At 41.0% G+C, this 21378-nt stretch overlaps 1 protein-coding gene across 1 annotated transcript in view; it reads left to right on the top strand.

The window, feature by feature from the left end:
- The window catches only part of LOC145398722 (putative neural-cadherin 2), a 428971-nt gene that overhangs the window by 189976 nt on the left and 217617 nt on the right, over positions 1–21378 (top strand). The window contains exons 7-8 of the mRNA XM_080271522.1: positions 15954–16131; positions 16801–17034. Coding sequence (XP_080127648.1) covers positions 15954–16131; positions 16801–17034 — 412 coding nt within the window. The remainder of the gene's footprint in view (positions 1–15953; positions 16132–16800; positions 17035–21378) is intronic.

Below are 21378 nucleotides of genomic sequence, written 5' to 3' on the forward strand. Positions count from 1 at the left end.
GCATTGAGGCAGCTCCCATATTATCAGTGCCACCAAATGAAGGGGTCCCTCTCCAACCCGTATAAGGAATTAAAAAGGTAATATATATAAAAAAATGAGAGGACAAGATGAATAGACCCACAAAGCCAGAGAGAGAGAGAGAGAGAGAGAGAGAGAGGGAGAGAAAGAATGATAGGGTGAGACGAGAGAAATTGTGTAAAAAAATCAAGCCAAAAATAGGCTAAACTTAAATGATAAAAGATATAAATAGATAGATAGATAGAGATAGACAAACAGACAGACAGATAGATAGACAGATAGATAGATAGATAGAAAGATTGACAGAGAGAGAGAGCAAGGGAGGGGGTGACGTGAGGGATGGAGAGGAAATGAAAGATATTGGTAAAAAGCAATTAAGGTTGGAGGAAATCAAAATAAAAAAAAGTGAACTTATTAGGAGAGAGAGAGAGAGAGAGAGAGAGAGAGAGACAGACAGACAGACAGAGACAGACAAACAGACAGAGACAGACGGAGACAGACAGACAGACAGACAGACAGACAGACACACAGACAGACAGACAGACAGACAGACAGACAGACAGACACACACACACACACACACACACACACACACACACACACACACACACACACACACACACACACACACACACACAGAAAAGATAGAAGAGAGGCAGACAGAGAGACAGACAGACAGACAACAGACAGACAGACAGAAAAGACAGGGTAGAGAGAGAGAGAAAGGGGGGGGGAAGGAAGGACAAGCGGACATTGACATAAGTAGATTGATGGGTAGGTAAATTGATAGATAAAGATAAGGATAGTTTAGTAGATAGATGGGCAGATAGACAGATGCGGACGGACGGACGGACATTGACAGGTAGGTTGATTGACTGATTGATTGATAGGCAGATAGACAGAGGCAGACAGACAGACAAAGAGACAGACAGACAGATGGATAGATAAAGCAGAGAGACAGACAGACAATACTCGTAGTTAATCTCATGGATAAAGCTATATTGGTAACATTTTACTTTCTCTGCATGTCTGTACGAATACCATAATTACAAAAATCATATTAAGACACATCCCTAGCCCATTGTATGCCCCTGATTTTGAACCAAAAGTTATTGATTTTATAACATCTACGTGTACAGTACATCAATATCTGTGATATACTGTATATTGTATACACTAGACACGTTAAAAGAACTTGCTCTGACCTTTTAAAGAAAATGAATATTCTTCAGAGTAATATTCAGTCTAAACAGATGCTGGGCCAACGCAATATCTTTTGGGCAAATCTTATCCTCAACCAAATTTGGAATAAAAAATTGTAAAATTCGTAATTCCAGCTTAACAAAAGAAGACATGCTTTATAATTACTCTCCCTGTATTTTAAGTTCGGAAATTTACTTACTTTTTGATAGTAGAAAATAATTGCTTTAATGGTAAGTCACTGTTATTTAAACCCATAGTTCGGCTTCCAGAAAGCCGGACAATAACTTGTTAATAACCTCTACATAATATTGAAATTGACACCAAAAATGTTTTAAATAGTTAAATTCTTAATAAATTCTGTTCCTACACATGACAATATCTTTGTCACTACTTGAATTAGTGTTTAGTGTTTATCCCAGGTATTTAAATTTACCAGCTTTTAGTACCCTTCACTTAATGACTATTCTTAGAAAAGAATTTTTATAATTGTGCTTGAAAAGACAGCAAGCACATTTATTTGTGCTGAACATAACACCAAATCACCAGCCATGGCATCGTTTTCTACTGTATCTGCCTAAAATTGGAGTCCATTTGCAGAAGAAGTCATATTCCAATCATATGAACAAAGCCAACCAAATTTCATAATCTGAATTCATAATTTCATCCCCTTCTGCCGCTGACTAAACACTCAATTAGCTTTTCAATCTATGTTTTTCAAATACAGGAAATCAAACTTCCCCTTGCCTGACATCATTACCAGTCATCCAAAACTGAGACATTCAGTTGTCACGCCTGCTAGATGGAAACTGATGTCTATAAAACCAGAATAATATATTAACATAAAAAAGAGGAATAGCTTTATCTAAAAGTTTACTTATAAAGTTAAAATGATACAGCTTAACAAATGCTTATTTTCAATCTGTAGAAGTATGTACACACGAAAGCACTAACTTCTCCCCCTTAGCAGCCACAGTCGCGGCCAGTGGGCGACCAGGCGATCGAACAGCCCACACCCACCACCCTACCCCAACCCAAGTGTAAACGTTGTTGGATAGATGTGGAGCAGCCAAAGCTGGTGATGTTACGTTGTGTTATGAGTGTTTTTATAGACAATCAGAACCAGTAGGGGTAAGTATATAAAGGCATTTAATGTGTATAACTGTGCTTTTATCCACAACATGTGAGGAAGGCAGAAACTGAAAGTCAACCTACGTTGTATTAGGTGGTATTGTCTTTATACTTACGGCCTCTATTATAATGTTACAAGTATAGTAAAGTGAATAGCATCTGTTGAAAGATATGATGTCTTTTCTCATACTGTCTCACTCCCGCCATCACCATCCTTCTCTCTGGGTTCCTGTCTCCACCAAACACCTCTCCTATCCTCTCGTCCGCCACTCCCACCCATTGTTAACCAACGTAAATAAAGGTAGTGATGAAATGATCCGTCAGGTATTGATCATACTCGTATCAATATTATCATACACCTCTGTATTAAGCACCAACAATTTAATAACATACAATATATCTGTATACCTGCCAACCATTTCATCCTGTTGTAAGCTGTTACTTGACATACACACTGCAAGTTGGGCCTTGTTTTAAAGGCCTTAGGGTTGTTTTTCGTTAACACAGGTTATGTGTGGTTTTGGATGTCCATTAATTCATCTTAACGTAGCAATTAAAGCCTTACGTTATAAACACGTAAGGTTTGTGTTCCTGTCAGTACTGCATTAACCAAACCAATCAGGGATCAGCTCTGACGAACCACAAACTCTCTGCTGTAACGAAAATGTTCCGACCTCTTGTCGCACAAGTGACACAATGTCATTATGTATACGACTGAACGTGCGTCAATCGTATACTGTACATAAAGGCATTGTGTCACTATTGTGACAGCTCGGAATATTTTAATTAAAGCAGAGGGTCTGTGGTTCGTCAGAACTGATCCGTGATGGATTTCGTTCATCTAAAAATGACAGGAACATAAACCTTATGTGTTTATAACGTAAGGCTTCAATTGCCACGTTAATATGAATTAATGGATGTCCAAAACCACACATAACCTGTGTTAACGAAAAACAACCCTAAGACCTTGTAACACAAGGCCCAACTTGCAGTGGATATGTCACGGAACAGCTTACAACAGGATGAAATGGTTGACAGGTATACCGAAATATTGTATGTTATTGATTTGTTGGTGCTTAATACAGAGGTGTATGATAATATTGATGTGATCAATACCTGACGGAACATTTCATCACTATCTTTGTTTACGTTGGTTAACAATGGGTGGGAGTGGTGGACGAGAGGATAGGAGAGGTGTTTGGTGGAGACAGGAACCCAGAGAGAAGGATGGTGATGGTGGGAGTGAGACTGTATGAGAAAAGACATCATATCTTTCAACAGATGCTGTTCACTTTACTATGCTTGTAACATTATAATAGAGGCCGTAAGTATAAAGACAATACCACATAATACAACGTAGGTTGTCTTTCAGTTTCTGCCTTCCTCACATGTTGTGGATAACAGCACAATTATACACATTAAATGCCTTTATATACTTATCCCTACTGGTTCTGATTGTCTATGAAAACACTCATAACACAACGTAACATCACCAGCTTTGGCTGCTCCTAATCTATCCAACAACTTTTACACTTGGGTTGGGGTAGGGGTGGTGGGTGTTGGGTTGTTGTTGTTGTTGTTGTTGTTGTTGGCGCCTACTCCCAACCGGGTTTTCTTGTCTTTAAACAAGATGACTTTATATATTTATTTATTTTTCTTTTTTCTCAGTCTCTATTGTTCATTTCTATGTTGCTCCTTATATTCATAATTACTTCTCTTCGTTTCATTATTCTGGCCACTGTGTTTGGTACAACCTGTAATTCATTTTGTTTTAGTATTTCTGTTATTGATTCTCTTCCTTTAATTTCTCTTGTTAAATCTTCGTATGCTTCACATGTGAATACATGATGCTGATTTTCATTCTCTTCTTGACACGTCACATACAGTATAAGGTTAGGCTCATACTTTTTCTTATAATTTTCTTTCACTTCTAGCATTTTGGTTCGAATCAAAAATATTATTTTTGCGCTTTCAAACTCTTTTTCCTCTAGGTATCTCTGTAGGACTGTTTCTTGTACTACTGATTCCTTTGTCTTACTCCCTTTTCTCATGTCTTCACAAATTTCTTCTTTATTTTTTGTCATTATTTTTTCTTTTATTACCCTTTTTGCCACTCTCTCTTCTAATGTTTCTAAGTCTTCAGGTATGCTGTACTTTTCTTTAATGTCTTTTATTTCTCTCACATACTGTCTTTCAAAATCTTCACAATGTTTTCTCATCTTTACTTCAACAGCGTCTTCTTCCCTATTCTTGAGTTCAATGTAATATTCAAGTTTTCTATGGTTAATTGTGTGTACTATTTTTACTTCCTTTTTTCATTTAATAAAGCACATTTCGGTGTTGTCCTTGGTACTTTGATTAATTTTGTTAAGTACTGAGTTTGAACATTATTTAGAGCTTTCTTTTCTTTTTCTCTTAATGTTTTCCCACTTTCCCCTCCAAACAACCTTGTCGGTAATACAGGTATTAAATAATTTTAGCCCAATTTTAATTCTTCTTTTTTTTCAGTTTTTTTTTTCTATTTATGATGTTAATACATTCATTTGCCGCTACCCTTGCTTTATTTACCATATTTTCAGCTTCAGTATTCTGTTTCCCTTTTTCTTGTATAATTTTTCCCAGGTACTTATGACTGTGTTCTTATAATTTCTTTACCATTTATTTTTACTGTTTTTCCCTTCCCAATTAATGCTGATTGCTTAGTTTTATGTTCATTAAGTTTTAGTCTTTTTAATTTTAGAAATACTTCAGTTGTATTTATTGTATCCTGTATTTTGTAATTTTCCTCTATTGCCATGATATCATCTTGAAATATTAATGGGTTATCCTTACATTTCCTATCTTCCAATTACTTTCATTTTCCCTCATCATTCTGCTTTGTTAATCCATAGTTATTGAACTTATTTTGGCCCCTAGCACTGATCCCTGTCTTATCATCTCCTGTACATACACTCCTTTACATTCCCCTATTTCTGTCATAGGTATCAGTTCATTTTTCATATTAATTTCATATATCATTCTCCAGTTTTTACCCTTTATTCCCTTTAGCCATAACTCCTTCATTACTTCCTTTAATATCATTTTGTCAAAGCACTTTGATACATCAAAATATACTTCTGTTATTTTTCTTTCTCTGCTCTGCTTCTTCAATAATATTTCTTATAAAAAAATGGTGTTCCCTCACTGATTTCCCTTTCCTTGCCCCGCACTGGTAATCACTCGTATTCTCCAGCTTTTCTGTCTCCTTCGTTTCTATTATTTTCTCCATCATTTTCATTAGGTGTGAGTTCAGTATCAGTCCTCTATAATTGTTTAAATCTTTTTTGTTACCTTTTTCCTTATATATATTTTTTATGTATGCCTTGTGCCATTCATTTGGTATTATTTCTCTGTCGTAAATTTTCATCAACATTCTTATTATTGAACTCTTCATACTTTTCCCAGATCTTTTAATCATTTCATTGCTAATTTTATCTGGGCCAGTTGCTTTACCAGTCTTTGGGTGTTTGATCGCCTGGTCGCCCACTGGCCGCGACTGCGGCTACTAGGGGGGAGAAATTAGTGCTTTCTGGTGTACTTACTGTATGAGCCACATTTATATTTAAGAATGGTATCTTCTGAAATTAAGCAATCGATATAACATGAGTGGTTAGCTCTGAAACCATGTTATCATTAAAAAAATAAATGCAACAACTCAGGAACTCTCGCGCGCCAAAGCATGGGCGGTTTATGTGTTTGGTCTGGCTTTGCTTTTGTTGTCTCTGTCTGTCTTTGGCAAGATTATGGAAAACTGTTGGATGAAACTGCACCAGATTTGGAATTGAGGACCATCAAAAATTAGATTACTAATTTTTTGCAGCACAAGATCATACATCATAGGTCAAGGGCAGAGTCGTCTCAAAAAGGCTTGTTCCGATTTAGACCAAACTTTGTAGAAGGGTTTGGGGTCAAGAAATGGTGAAATGATTTATTTTGAAATCAATCGACCCAAAGTAAAGGTCACAGGGCAAGATCAAAAGTTCGGTCCTGTAACTCGAATAGTTTATATTCAGTCAGTGTCAAAGTCTGTGAGGTGATGTAAGATTAGTCGATAATTAAATCATTCTAATTCCAGAACAAAGGGCCAAAAGTCAAGGTCATAGGGTTAGGTAAATGTAAACAGTGTTGATCCTGTTTGTACTAAGCTTGTTGGTTGGGTTAAGGGCCATGGGAAGACGAAGTAACTGGAGTATTAAGAACAAGCAGTCAAAGGTCAAGGGCACAGGGTAGGGTCAGAAGTTCAGCCATAGGAGCAATAGGTATCCGTTGTGTCGAGCACCGCACTCATCATCTGGAAGCATCATGACCAATAGCGCTATGAACACTGCGTCACAAGAGGGAGATGTACAGTCTCCAGCAAAAATCAAACAACCGGCTTGACGAGCAAGTTGGTATATGAGGCACTGCCGCACCCCCAAGTTTAGCCGCTCCCCCCTCCCCACCCTCGTTCCCATTCATTCGTCTACCCTCCACCCTCCCCACATCCAAGGGCCTACTTGTATTGTCTCAACCACTCTTCCATCATCCATTTGTCATGGGAAATTATGGTTTTGTTATGATAACGAATAAAAGCACATTACACAGTATTTTACTCCATAGTATAGTTATTTATACACCACGATCTGAACGTAGGGTAATATAAAATAGTAATATATTCGTATGACAGTGAGGTCTGTAATCATACAATTTATCATTTGGACGGTTGTATCCAGTCAGTGCACAACATTAAACAGTCGGAAGCTTTATGTTTGTAGTGGTCAGTGGTGTGCTCCTTCCCATACACGACGTAATCACTGTTAATTTACAAACTCTAGTATAGGTCATTACCATTAGTTACTACTAATACCCCATGTGTGATAATAGCAAAGTGTTGCTGATAAGTAAAACACAGGATCAGTATTGTGTTGGTTATTGATGTCTTAATACATGATATCGGATAACGTTGGGCAACAGGGACTGAGTGACACCTTGTCTGGTGGTTAAACAAACTAAGCTGATCAAGCCGAGGCCATGACATGGTAGCTGGCATTACCAAAGGTCAGTCAATATTTAGACGCCATTCATTGCTGCTGACAGTATTATAAGTATCAAGGTCAGTTTCATACACGGGACAGCCAACAGTAGAGTGAGTCGCGTGGTGTGCTGACACCGCGCAGACCATACAACCAGGGCGGGATTACCAGGTATAGGCAAACTGGGCAACTGCCTACCAGGCAATGGCCAGTCACAGGCCATCCAGACTTCCAGAACGGAATAAATATACGCTTTGTCCAAATAAGTGCCATCACCCATCAGGCCATCAAAAAAGGCCATTATAGGCCATGCCAACATTTCACTGGAAATAAGGGAAAAAAGAGATCTATATGTTGCAGGCCAGCAGTCTGCATTGCCAACCAAGCCACAGCATGGTTAATCCGGCACTGCATACAACTAACCCCCTCCATCCCTTGCCTCAGCCACTTATCGCAACTCACTCCAGCAAGAGACCCGCCACCACCTGATAACAGTATCAGGAATATAGCCTTGCCTTATATAGTTATAACTGCAATTTGCGATTCACACTTTTATAACACGACATATTTCGAAAAAGGTAACCAATAACTAAATTGGCCGAATGAATGATCTGCATAGTAACCAAACAAACTTGCATCGATTGCAGGTTACGCTAATCAACATTATCGTGCCATACAACAGATAATTCAGTTTATTCGTTTTCAGCGAGAACGTTTTCAACAAAGGTTTGACGAGTTACAGTTCACACTGGTCAGTGTTACTTAGAGCAACGTAATAGACGTAACAGTCAGGTTAACCTTATGATTATTTGCTCTTCAACTTGTGTCCCATGTCCGTTACTACTTTTCTCTATCTCTGTGTGGCCATGGTTTTTTCCATTATCGTCAGCCGAAACGTCAACTGCCTCAGAGAGGGAAGGATGTTAGAATGGACAAACTGTTTTGGTTACGGAAATATTTAATGAGGAAGACTAACTGACTACCGGTATATTTAAGAACACACTTTAAAACAATATGAAACAGTGGAGTCAGACATTGGATTTATATGATACTGGAATGTTGTGGGTAACTGGGGGAGTGATAAGGTAACCCTGTCAACACCGAGTAGGACCACCCACCACCTTTGCTATCGCCCTTTTCCAGTTGCCTTACAATAACATGTGGTATAGTGACAACAGTGAATGTTTTACTAGAGGTCTGGTGTTTTAGCCTGACTTACCCTGCAGAGTTAAAGGCTACGTTCAAACTAATGTATTATAATCCGCTATTGCACTGCATATCTGACTGAATAACATTTAGAAAATAGGGTCTTACTGTGCACTGATCATTAAATGCTTATTTGCCATATTGTTACACTATACCCTAATTATCACTATTATATGGCGCAGTGGACAATATTCTAATGCACACTTCATGGTGATGATAAAGATGTGTTTATAAGCATTGGTGGAAAACACACACACACACACACACACACACACACACACACACACACACACACACTATCCACCCCGGGAAGAGCCATCGACCCCGGGCCCATCTCCCTCTCCCCATGCCCCCACCACAACGTGTGACGGCCAGCTGCCCCCCCCCGCCCCCCCCCACACACACCACCGACCACTACAAATATCTACTTATAGCTTCCAACTGTTTAATGTTACACACTGAGTGGATACAACCTTCCAAACGATAAATTGTATCATTACAGACCTCAGTTTCATACGAATATATTACTATTTTATATTACCTTGCGTTCAGATCGTGGTGTATAAATAACTATACTATGGAGTAAATTACTGTGTAATGAGTTTTTTCGTTATCATAACAAAACCATAATTTCCCATGACAAATGGATGATGGAAGAGTGGTTGAGACAATGCGAATAGGCCCTTGGATGTGGGGAGGGTGGAGGGCAGACGAATGAATGGGAACGAGAGAGCGGTGGGTGAAACTGGGGGTGCGGCGGTGCCACATATACCAACCTGCTCGCCGAGCCGGTGGCTCGACTTTTGCTAGAGACTGTACTTCAGTTTGTTACGTCGACATGAACGTTTTTCAACATTTTTTCATAACTATATTCGTGTGTGGGGAAGGGGGGGCGAGGTGGTGTGTGTGTGTGTGTGTGTGTGTGTGTGTGTGTGTGTGTGCGCGCGCAGACGTATAAGAAATAGAGCAGAAGGGTACGAAAGAAGTGCGGATTTCAGAGAGAGAGAGAGAGAGAGAGAGAGAGGTGGGGCAAAACAATTAAATCGGAGGAAATTGAGTTATAAATAAGGTGGCTTTTATATATTTTCAGAGAGAGACAGATTGAGGGAGTGAGAGACCGAGAATGAGAAAGGGAGATAGACAGAATGATAGATACACAGATGCAGGAACAGAAAAACAGATAGACATAGGCAGACAATAATACACAGTGACAGTAGAGGGAGACAGACATACAGACAGAGGCAAACAGAAACAGAGACATGCAAACAGACTCAGAGAAAGACAAGCATACATACATACGAGATAAAAAAAAAATGAGACAGACGGACAGGAAAGCAGACAGACGGGAGGAAATGACCGCAGTTAACAGAAAGACAATGAAAGGAATTATTAAACACCAATATTAGTTTTAAGTTCATTCCAGGATCTCAAGACGAAATCTCATGTAATCCTTGCCGTACGTAGCGATTAAAAAAAAAAAAAAAACGCCGATCTCATGTTTTGAAATCACTGTTAGACTTTTTCTTAATCCTCTCATTGGCAGGTGTTAAGGTGCAAATTAACCCTTTAGCATATGGTGGATTAAATTGCACTTCTTCGTGTTTCTTTCCCCGCTTTCCTACCACCCTGGCGACTTTTCTACCAACCTTCCTGCCAACTTACTTCCCTGTCTGCCTTCCTACCTGCCTACCTTCCTCCCTGCCTGCTTACCTGCCTACCTACTTGTCCACCTCCCTACCTACTTACCTGCCTACCTACCTCCTGCTTACCTCCACCACCTGCTGAATTACCAACACAGGCACATTTTGTAATTTTCTGCACCTTGCCAATTTCCAGTGACTTGTATCAAAATTGTCATGTCCAATTATACCAATTTTGTGTCCATACTCCAGTAAATTAGGCGTTTCCTCTATGGCCTTGACCTTTTTGTTGGCTGTGACCTTGGGATTGATCTCAGCTTGTCCGTCACTCATACAAGGTCACGCGGTCAGGTGAGGAGGATTTGTCACCTCAATCACCAAAATCGGTCCATAATTGCGGCACGTACGGCAAAAACAAACCGACGGATTGAGACACGGAAAATTCTCATGCCTGCTCAGCCACACAAGACCCTTAGCTCCTACGGGAAATGAACACGGCAGAAGGGAAGTAAAGATGTTAAGCAATAGAGGAGAGGAAGACAGACAGACAAAAGACAGATAAATAGAAAATACAGACAGACAGACACAGACAGATAGACAAACGGAAAGACAGACAGACAAACAGAAAGACAAACAGACAGACAGACAAACAAACAGGAAGACAGACAAACAAAGACAAACAGACAAACAAACAAAAACAGACAAACAAAGACAGACAAACAGAAACACAAACAGAAAGACAGGCAAACAGAAAGACAGACAGGGAAACAAAGACAGACAAACAAAAAGAAAGACAGACGGACAAAACAGATAGACAAACAAAGACAAAGACAGACAATCAAAAAGACAAACAAAGACAGACAGACAAACAGAGAGACAGACAAACAGAAAGACAAACTAACAGATGGACAGACAAACAGACACCCACATAAACAAACAAAAACTAACACACACACACACACACACACACACACACACACACACACACACACACACACACACACACACACACACACACACACACACACGGGAAGTAAACAGCAGACATTTGAGAGAACAAAACAGAATACCATGCTTCCACGAATCATTGTTTCTGATGGGCTTAAGAGGCTACGAGACACCTGTTCCCTACCGACTTATTTTACGCATTGTTACTTGTATTTTTGGCACTTTGAGCAGGTCACTATGAGAGCATGTGAGAGTGAGGTGGAGGGAAGGAGAGGGAGACCGAGACTAAGAGGGAGAGATAAGATGCAGGAGTAGGTACAGGAGGATGAGAAATTGACCAAGAGGGTGTATGAGAATAAGGTGGATGGGAGAAGGAGGAAGTGGTGAAGGAGACCGCGAGTGAGATGGAGAGAGAATGTGTTTTGGGAGGTATGGGAGGATGTGAGGTTGACCAGGAGAGTATATGAGAACGAAGTGGATGGAAGGAGAGTGAGATTAAGAACGAGGTGGAGAGATAAGTTGCGAGACTAATTTTGTGTAATGGAGGAAGGTGTCGTGGGGAGTGTCGTACATGAGTAAGTATATGAACACATGAAGATTGCTTTGTCGAGGTCACTGCCAGGGGTTTTGGTGACAGGCAGCAGATGGATGCAATAGATAACCAATTACCGCATGATATGTATGTCTTTTTTAACCTCTTCGTGTAGAGGAAATATTGTCTGACATATCCCTACCACCTCCAGAAGGTTTAGTTCAACTCAGGGAAGGGCTTAGTTACTCAAGGCTAATTTATAACCCCTGCATTTCGAAGCATTTATCATAAGCAGAACAAGAAGGAGTGCTCACAGGCAGTCAGCCCCAACCTAACAATCGATGACCAAACCTTTGACCCTGCCCTCTGACCTTGACCTACGAGTAATTGTTTTGATAATCTATGCACTTCACACTAAGCCCTTTCACAAAGTTTGGTCTACATCGATTCAGAAATGTTTATGTTGACCTTGCTTGTGACCTTGTCTTCTGATCTACCGTTTCCAAAGCAGACTCACTTCATTCTTGACTGACCTTAAACCCTTCCACCTAGTCTGGCCTAGATCGAGTCAACACCTGTGACCTTACACTAAGACCTTTACCTTTAACCACTTTATCTTATCCTGACGCCTAACCCTTCCACCAGCTTTAGTCTAAATTGGATCAGAACTGGGCTGATCTTGGCCATAACGTATAACCTGTGACCTTCACCTATGACCTATGACCTTCGTCCAAAATTTAATTACATGTTCCTTTGATGGCCCTCAGTCATAATTCCAAAATTGATGCAGTTCCATCCAATACTTTCTCCATCATGTTTTTATTAGACAGAGACAGACAGACAGACAGACAGAATCAGACCCATAACCCCCTTGCGCTAGGCAGGCAGGTTAATAGAATCAGAAGGTACCAAAAATGAAATGTAAAAACTAAAGTCTGAAGTAGCTGGTGGGGTGATGGGGGGAAGAATGCCCCCATCCCCCACCCCACCATCCCCCATGAAAACATCTGGGGGAAATTTTTAGCTACAACTATCGTCCAATTGCTTTAACGTCCTGTATTTCAAAAGTTTTCGAGTCAATTCTCAATAGAAAAATTTTAAGGCATCTTCCCTATCACAACCTTCTTTCTGATCGTCAGTACGAGTTCCGTCAGGGACGCTCCACTGGCGATCTTCTCGCCTACCTTTTAGACTCCTGGTCATCCTCCTTTCGGGACTTTGGCGAAAGCTTTGCCATTGCACTTGACATCTCAAAGGCTTTCGATCGAGTCTGGCATAAATCTTTAATTTCCAAACTGCCCTCTTACGGTTTCTATCCTTCTATCTGTGCCTTCATCGCTAGCTTCCTTTCTGGTCGTTCTATAGCCGCTGTTGTAGACAGCCATCGTTCTTCTCCTAGATCTATCAACAGTGGTGTTCCTCAGGGCTCTATCCTATCACCAACTCTCTTCCTTTTATTCATCAATGACCTTCTAAGCCGTACATCTAACCCTATCCATTCATATGCTGATGACTCCACCCTTCACCTTTCCATTCGGTTCCCGCAACGCCCATCTCAGCAGTTACTTCAACAAACAAGGGATGAGGCTATGGCACACCTAATGTCTGACTTGGCTCGTATCTCTGACTGAGGTAAAAATAATCTTGTTGTTTTTAATGCATCTAAGACTCAGTTCTTACACCTATCAACCCGTCAAAATCTTCCACAGGTATACCCACTAATGTTTAATAATATTCAGCTTAATCCTGCATCATCCTTGAACATGCTTGGGGTTTCATTTACTCGGGACTTATCTTGGAAAGATCATATTACATCTCTTGTAAAATCTGCTTCCAAGAGATTGGGTGTGCTAAGCCGACTCCGTTCTTTCTTTACCCCTGCACAATTGTTGACTCTATACAGGGGTTTTATCCGCCCCTGTGTGGAGTACAACTCTCATGTGTGGGGAGGCTCCCCACACACAGCTCTTCTCAATAGGGTGGAGTCAAAGGCTTTTCGTCTCATTTACTCTCCTCCTCTTACTGACTCCCTTCAACCTCTGTCGCTTCGCCGCACTGTGCATCTTTATCTCTTTTCTATCGCTACTTTAATGGTCACTGCTTCTCTGAACTGTCTGCATGCATTCCTCCACCTCTACGACGGGCGCGTAGCACCCGTCTAGCAGCAAACTCTCATCCCTTTTCTGTCCAACTCTCTAATGCAAGAGTTAACCGTTACTCCCAGTGCTTCACTTATGCAACGGGTCAACTCTGGAACTGCCTCCCTCTGTCTGTATTTCCTGCTGCCTATGATCTCCAGTCTTTCAAACGCAGTGTGTCCAGGCATCTCGAAATGAATGGGTCTTGAATTTGGCTCTCTCTTGTATTTTGTTTTTCTCTTGAAGGGAACTCTTATTGCGGGCTCATGGCCTTTGGTTCCTTCTTCCTCGCATAAAAAAAAAAAAATTGTCGTGAGAGAGAGAGAGAGAGAGAGAGAGAGAGAGAGAGAGAGAGAGTGTGTACTCGTTGTGTTCATAAATGTTTGTTTACATTTTTCATCATGTTTGCAGTCACTACTCCGTCAAAGGTAAAACATGCTGACAGCTCTTATTGTCTCTGTTCTGCCACTTTAACATTTATAGTTCTTTATGGTAAGATTTTTTGTGTAGTTTTGGGGTAATTTTTATCATTATCTCGTGTGTTTTCGAGGAATAGTGACATTATGAACACAATCGAGGTGAGACACAGCGGTAAGACACTGCACTGAAGACAGGGATATAAACTGAAGCTAGTGAAGTATAGTGAAAGCCAGGTAGGGTGAAAATAGAATGGAAGGCATCGTGAAGACAGGTAAACAATGCAGTGAAATCAGTGGAGACTGGGTTACAAAATGAAAGATGAAAAACATGGTAAAGATGCTGAAGTTCAGTGAAGGTATATATATATATATATATATATATATATATATATATATATATATATATATATATATATATATATCAGAAATAAGCGTAATGGAACTGCGAAATAAGTAAGAAAGAACATTAGTTACAGAGATCCAATAAGCAAACTTCGTAAGGCAGGACCTAGTAGTCTTGAGATACTACCAAGGTCTTACGGAAGTAGGGTTCTCCGAGAATCTAGGTCCATTATTGATGTGAGGAGTGTGAAACTTTGTCTATAAACATAGCTAATATTCTTAATTAATGTGATACTGCTGGTATTACCTGTCTATACACCGAGAGCTGAAGATTCAGTGGCAGCAGATTATGGCATTTGTGTTTCAGGCATAATCTTAAATGCGTTTTGGCGACTAAGCAATTTGTTTTCCCCAGAAGGTTTGTGCCTTTGTGATTCTCCTTTCTTTTAATTTATATGTTGCAGCGCTGCAGACCGGGTGCAGCTTGCTTTTACTGCAGCCAGGTAATTAGAAGGGATACACTGTTGGATCTCAAATAGACAGAAATAACAATTAACATAAAGGGGAAAAGAAAAACTGGAAAGATAAGATCAGAAAATCACACGGTCAAGAGGCTACTATAGGTCAGGGACTGATACGCATGGTCAAACAGCTAGCACACAGCATCAATGTCAGGAAAACAGCACTCGGGTCGTAAAGCATCGGACAAACAAAACAACTCAGCGAGGATGGAACTCTGAAGCAGCAAGAAAGCACTCAGGTGGCGCATGCCTCCGTTAATGCCAATTAAATTATGATTTTCTACTGTAATTTCTCTATCCTATTAGACGAATACTATTACCGTCTCACATAGTCAGTTAATTCTGCGGTCATAGTCTACCCCGTTACACAGTCTCAGACAGCATATGCCTCCGCTGACGCCACTAATACATATCTATTCCTGTATCCGGATCTGGATTCTCCTCAAAATCTAGTCAGCTCTTCCTTGACCCACTGCCCACTTACCCACCAGATCATATTGAAAATCGGTAACTTTGTTTTAAGATATTTTTTCCACAAACGGACAAACACACAGACTCGGGTAAATACACAACCACTTCAAACTACGTTGGTGGAGGCAGTGAGGATGGTACTCGGCCACACCCAGTTTTTCCACCACGATCCTGTCAGGTTCAAGTACACGGAACGTGACAGGAAGTCGCCACTCTCCAAGCAGTGATTTTAAGGTGTCCATTGTAGACACAGCGTATCTTCAGCTGGCAGAAAAATACCTGAATTATCGGGCAAGAAACAATAACTTCTGTTTATCTGTTTGTCTCCCCACACAGCCTCTGGACCGTGACCCGCCAGGTGGGCAGGGCCGGTGGCGCCTGGGCGTGTCTGCCACTGACGGACAGTACACAGCCACCGCGGCAGTACACGTCAACCTGAAGGACGTCAACGACAACGCTCCATACTTCCCCAACGCTACTGTCTTCGTCACTCTGCCGGAGAACACGCCCAGAGGTTAGTGAGGGGAGGTTAATTTAGGTGGATTGGGCTGGGATGGTTAGTTTGGTTTTATTTGGTTTGGGTTTATTTCGTTTTGTCAGGTTGGGTTGGGATGGGTAAGTTAGGTTAGCTTGGGTTTGGTTGAGCTGATTTATGATCATTTGGAGTCAACTGCACGGAGTAGATAAGGTTGAGCTTGGTTGGGTTAAAGTTGGGCCGAGGTGGATTGGCGTGGGTTAGGGTAGATTTCGTTAGGTTACGTTAAATTAAATTAGGCTATTAGGGTTAAGTTGTCTGAGGTGAAATTAGGTTCGGTTAGACTTTGTTGACTTAGACGGATGTAACATAGGGTAGCATTAGGTTGGGTTTTATCACATCACATTCGATTTCGTTAGTTTACGTTAATTTTGACAAGGTTAGGTTCCTGAGGGTATATTACATTAGAACCTCTAAGTTTTTTATAGTCCGTACGTAAGGTCTGTTCATGTTACCACAAAACTTCAATGACCCTTCCAGTCAGTGAGATATACTAATTGTTTTACCCCTTCCTTCCTCCTCCTGCATTTTCTTGTTTTTATTCAATCTCCTCCTCCTCCTCCATTTTCTTATTTTTACCCCATCTCCTCTCCTTCATTCTATTCTTTTCCTGTTCTTTCTCATCCTCCTCCCCTCTTTCCTCTACAGGGTCATCAGTGGCACATGTCGTAGCCAGTGACCACGATGACCCCCGAGAAGGCAACAACGCACGGCTGGTGTATTCCCTGGAGAAGAACGTCATTGATGAGACCACAGGCAGGCCCATCTTCAGTGTCAACGCCTCGTCCGGCCTTGTCACCACCGCCATCTGTTGCCTGGATAGGGAGAAGACGGAGAGATACACACTCCAGCTTGTGGCTACTGACGGGGGAGGCCTTAAAGGTAACACACAACGATCTTACTTCCTGCCTCTCCCATTTTACCCACAAACACTTAAATTCATACTGCCGTCTCTACATACTCCGTCCCTTCACCCATTTTCTCACGATCATTCCAGTTTGTGGTTACTGATAGGGAAATCCTTAAGGTAGAAAACATTTAATATAATTATTGGCAACGAATTCTACTTTGACCTCGCCATCTAGTGTCTGGATAGGGAGAAGATGGGCCACTAGGCTCTCCATCTTGTGGCTATTGACAGGGAAAGTCCTAAGGTAACAGACAAATATATTTACCGCCTTACGCTCCTACTTACACCTAAAAACACTTCCTTTCAATATTGATGCCTGGTCACTCTATCTCAGTCGTAAGAAGACAAACCGATACACACTCCTACATGTGGCTACCGATAAGGCAAAGGTGAAAGGTACGAGACCCTGACCTACTCACTGAATACCGAGCCCAGCAATACTTCTGTACAGCTCCGGTCAGTGGGTCTTTAACAATGCCTCGAAACTCTGTCAAACCTGCTGAAATCTTCCTAAACCGAGCAGTAATATTCAAGCAGGTTGGAAGGGTTGTAAACTTGCTTTACTAGTTCGGATCCCAAACTTGTGACAGGAATATTAATCGCACCTGGATTACTCTCTGGATTACTGATCATTCATGCCACCTTCTACCAGATTAGGGAGAAGATGAACAGATACACTGACGATGAAGGCCTAAACATAAGAAACATTGATCTTTATTCTTACTGACACCTATTATACAAGTGAAACACACACACACACACACACACACACACACACACACACACACACACACACACACACACACACACACACACACACACACACACACACACACACACACACACACACACACACACACACACACACACACACACACACACACACACACACACACCACCAGTCTCTACTTTTTTCTTCCACAGTACCTAACAACTTAGTGTCCTACCACTTAGCCTACCTACCTACCTACTTACCCGCCTATCTCCCCTCCTACTGCCCCCAGGCACAGGTACGGTGGTGGTGCGTGTAGGTGATATCAATGACGTGTCCCCGAGGTTCTCATTAGCGGCCTACCAGGTGACTGTGCCCGAGAGTGACGATACTGCACGGCTCCTGGCATCACTACCCTCATTGACCCAGACATCACCAACAACATCACTTTTAGGGTGGGTATAGCTTGTTTGCATATCCCTGTCATCATTAGCATCATCATCATCATCATCATCATATTACTTTCAGGGTAGGTAGACTCGCTTTTTTGCATTTCCCCGTCATCGTCATCAGCATCTTGGTCTGCGTCATCCCTGTCATATTCATCGTCATCATCCTCATCAGCAGCAGTGTCTCATCATCATCATCTTCATCACTTCAATTTTGGGGATGACTGCGCTCGCTTGTTAGAATTTTCCTGTCATTGCCATCGGCATTTTCGTTTTCATCATCTCTGTAATCTTCATCTTCATCACCAGCATCATTTACATTAATATTTCATCATCACATCATCATCTTCATTACCTTTATCACCATCATCGTTGAACATCACATCATTATCATCATCATCATCATCATCATCATCATCATCATCATCAATATCCTAATTATGTTATTCAATTTATCGTCATCTGTATAACCCTGATTTTTACCGACATCACCATCATCATCATCATCATCATCATCATCATCATATTTATCTTTCTAACCATGTTTCCAACTAATAAGCTTAGCGTCACTATCATCATTAATTTCATCAATATTAACATCATTATAACCAAATTTCTTTAAAAAAAAAAAAGTATGTTGAGTATCACATCATCATCATCATCATCATCACTCATACATCATCATCATCATCATTATCATCATTATCATCCATCATCAATCATTACTCATCCATTCATCATTCTTCCATCACTCGCCCATCATCACTTATCATCACCTATCATCATCATTATTATCCCAACCCTGTTTCACACTAACGAGAGAGGCAGTTTTCACATAATCCAACCACCAGCCTTGCAACTCACACGACACTCCAGAAGCAATATTAAAAGCCAACACCATTTTCTGAATATACACATATATAAGGTGGTTCATAGACTGCATACCCCTGGCCAGCTGCTGAAGAATTTGTGTGCTGTGGGGATAGCTCTGGAAGTGTTACAATGCATACTTCACTTTATTACTGTTATTATTATTATTATTATTATTATTATTATTATTATTATTATTATTATTACTATTATTATTATTATTATTATTATTATTATTATTACTATTATTATTATTATTTTCCACAAGCACTTTCTGTTATGCAATGTCAGAGTAACGATGATGATGATTATGGTGATGGTGACGGTGATGGTGACGGTGATGGTGATGGTGATGGTGATGGTGATGATGAGGAGGAGAAGGGGGGGGGGAACAACGTAACATACACACGAAAAAAAATACCGTCGTTGGAAAGAGGCCATGAATTAACTGTTAAAATGTGATATATATTTTTTTCTCTGGGGTCTTTGCTTCCATAATGACCATTCTTAAATCCCCACACGACCTAACATTCCTTAGGCCACTCATTTGACTGAGGGAATTGCCAACTGTTGAACCATTGTCTGCTCCATAAACACACGTAATTACTTCTTCTTTTGCTTCCTGCTTTCTTCCCTCCCATCCTCTTCTCTCTCTCTCTCTCTCTCTCTCTCTCTCTCCCTTCCTTGAAATTTTAAGTACTTCATTCATACATTTCCTCCTTTCACGACATAATTTCTCACTCTTCTCCCTTGCACTCTTCCCTCCTCCCTCCCTCCTCTCCCTTCCTTCCTCGTTGCTCTCTTCCCTCCTCCCTCCCTCCTTCTTTCTTCTCTTCTCTCTGTTTTTACTAACAACATTTCCCTCGCTTCCCTCCTTCCTTTATTTCTTTGTTCTCCCTCCCCTAATCTCTCCCTCAATCCTTCCTTCTCTCTCTCTCCCTTCCTTCCTTCCTTCTTTTTTTTTTTCCATTTCAACTTCTTTGCTTCCTCCCTTTGTTCTGTCACAACTTCCGCCCTTCCATCCTTCCTTTTTTCCATCTTACCTTCCTTCCCTCCCTCCCTCTTCTCTTTTGTCTCCTTTCCTTCCTTCCTTCTTGATTTTCTCCCTCCCTCACTTCTTTATCTCCCTTTCTTTACTTCCTGTGTCCCTCCCTCCCTGTCCTGTTTCCTCCTCTCCCTCCTTCCGTTCCTTTCTCCCTTCCTGCTCCTTTCTCTTCCGTCCTGTCTTTCTTCCTGTTTTATTCCCTCCCTTTTCCATCCCTCCTTCTTATTCAACCATTTCTTTCTCACATCATTCCTCTTCTTTTTTCCTAATTCCTTTCCTCCCTTCCTTCCGTTCTGTTCTTCGTCATTCCTTCCTTCCCTCCTCCGCCTTTCCTTTCCTTCTTTTCTTTTCCATTTCTTCCTTTCCTTTCCTTCCTTTTCTTCCTTTCCTTTCCTTCTACTGCTTTCCTTTCCTTCCTTTCTTTCCTTTTCTTCCTTTCCTTTCCTTCCACTCCTTTTCTTTCCTTTCTTCCTTTCCTTCCATTCCTTTTCTTTCCCTTCCTTTCCTGCCATTCCTTTCCGTTTTTTCCCTTCCTTTCCTTCCCTTCCCGTCCTCTCCTTTCCTTTCCTTTCCTTTCCTTTCCTGTCTTACCTTCTTTTCTTTTCCTTCCTTTCCTTTCCTTCCTTTCATTCCCTTCTTTTCCTTTCCTTTCCTTTCCTTCTATTCCTTTCCTTTCCTTTCCTTCCTTTCCTTTCCTTCCATTCCTTTTCTTTCCTTTCTTCTTTTCCATCCATTCCTTTCCTTTCCTTTCCTTTCCTCTCCTTTCACGCCTTTCCTTTTGCTTTCCTTCCTTTCCTTTCCTTCTTTTTCTTTCCTTATCTGTCCTTTCTTCCTTTCCTTCCATTCCTTTTCTTTCATTTCATTTCTTTCCATTCCTTTCCTTTCCTTTCCTTCCATTTCTTTCCTTTCCTTTCCTTTCTTTTCCTCCTTCTTTCCTTCCTTCCTTCCCTTCCCTTCCCTTCCCTTTCTTTCATTTCATTTCCTTCTTTCCATTCCTTTCCTTCCCTTCCCTTCCCTCTCCTTGCTTTCCTTCCTTCCTTTCTTCATTCCTTCCGTCCTTCCTTCCTGTCTTCATGTTTCTTACTCTCTCTCTCTCTCTCTCTCTCTCTCTCTCTCTCTCTCTCTCTCTCTCTCTCTCTCTCTCTCACTTCCTTGTTCGGCTTCTCCTCCTTCCTTCTTTCCTTACGCAGTTCTCACTCCATCCATCTTTTTTAACCCTCCTATCCCTCTTTTTCCTTCC

This window comes from Coenobita brevimanus, chromosome 46, assembly GCF_032717465.1.
Source record: "Coenobita brevimanus isolate Jiangsu-jjx chromosome 46, ASM3271746v2, whole genome shotgun sequence".
Classification (NCBI taxonomy): domain Eukaryota; kingdom Metazoa; phylum Arthropoda; class Malacostraca; order Decapoda; family Coenobitidae; genus Coenobita; species Coenobita brevimanus.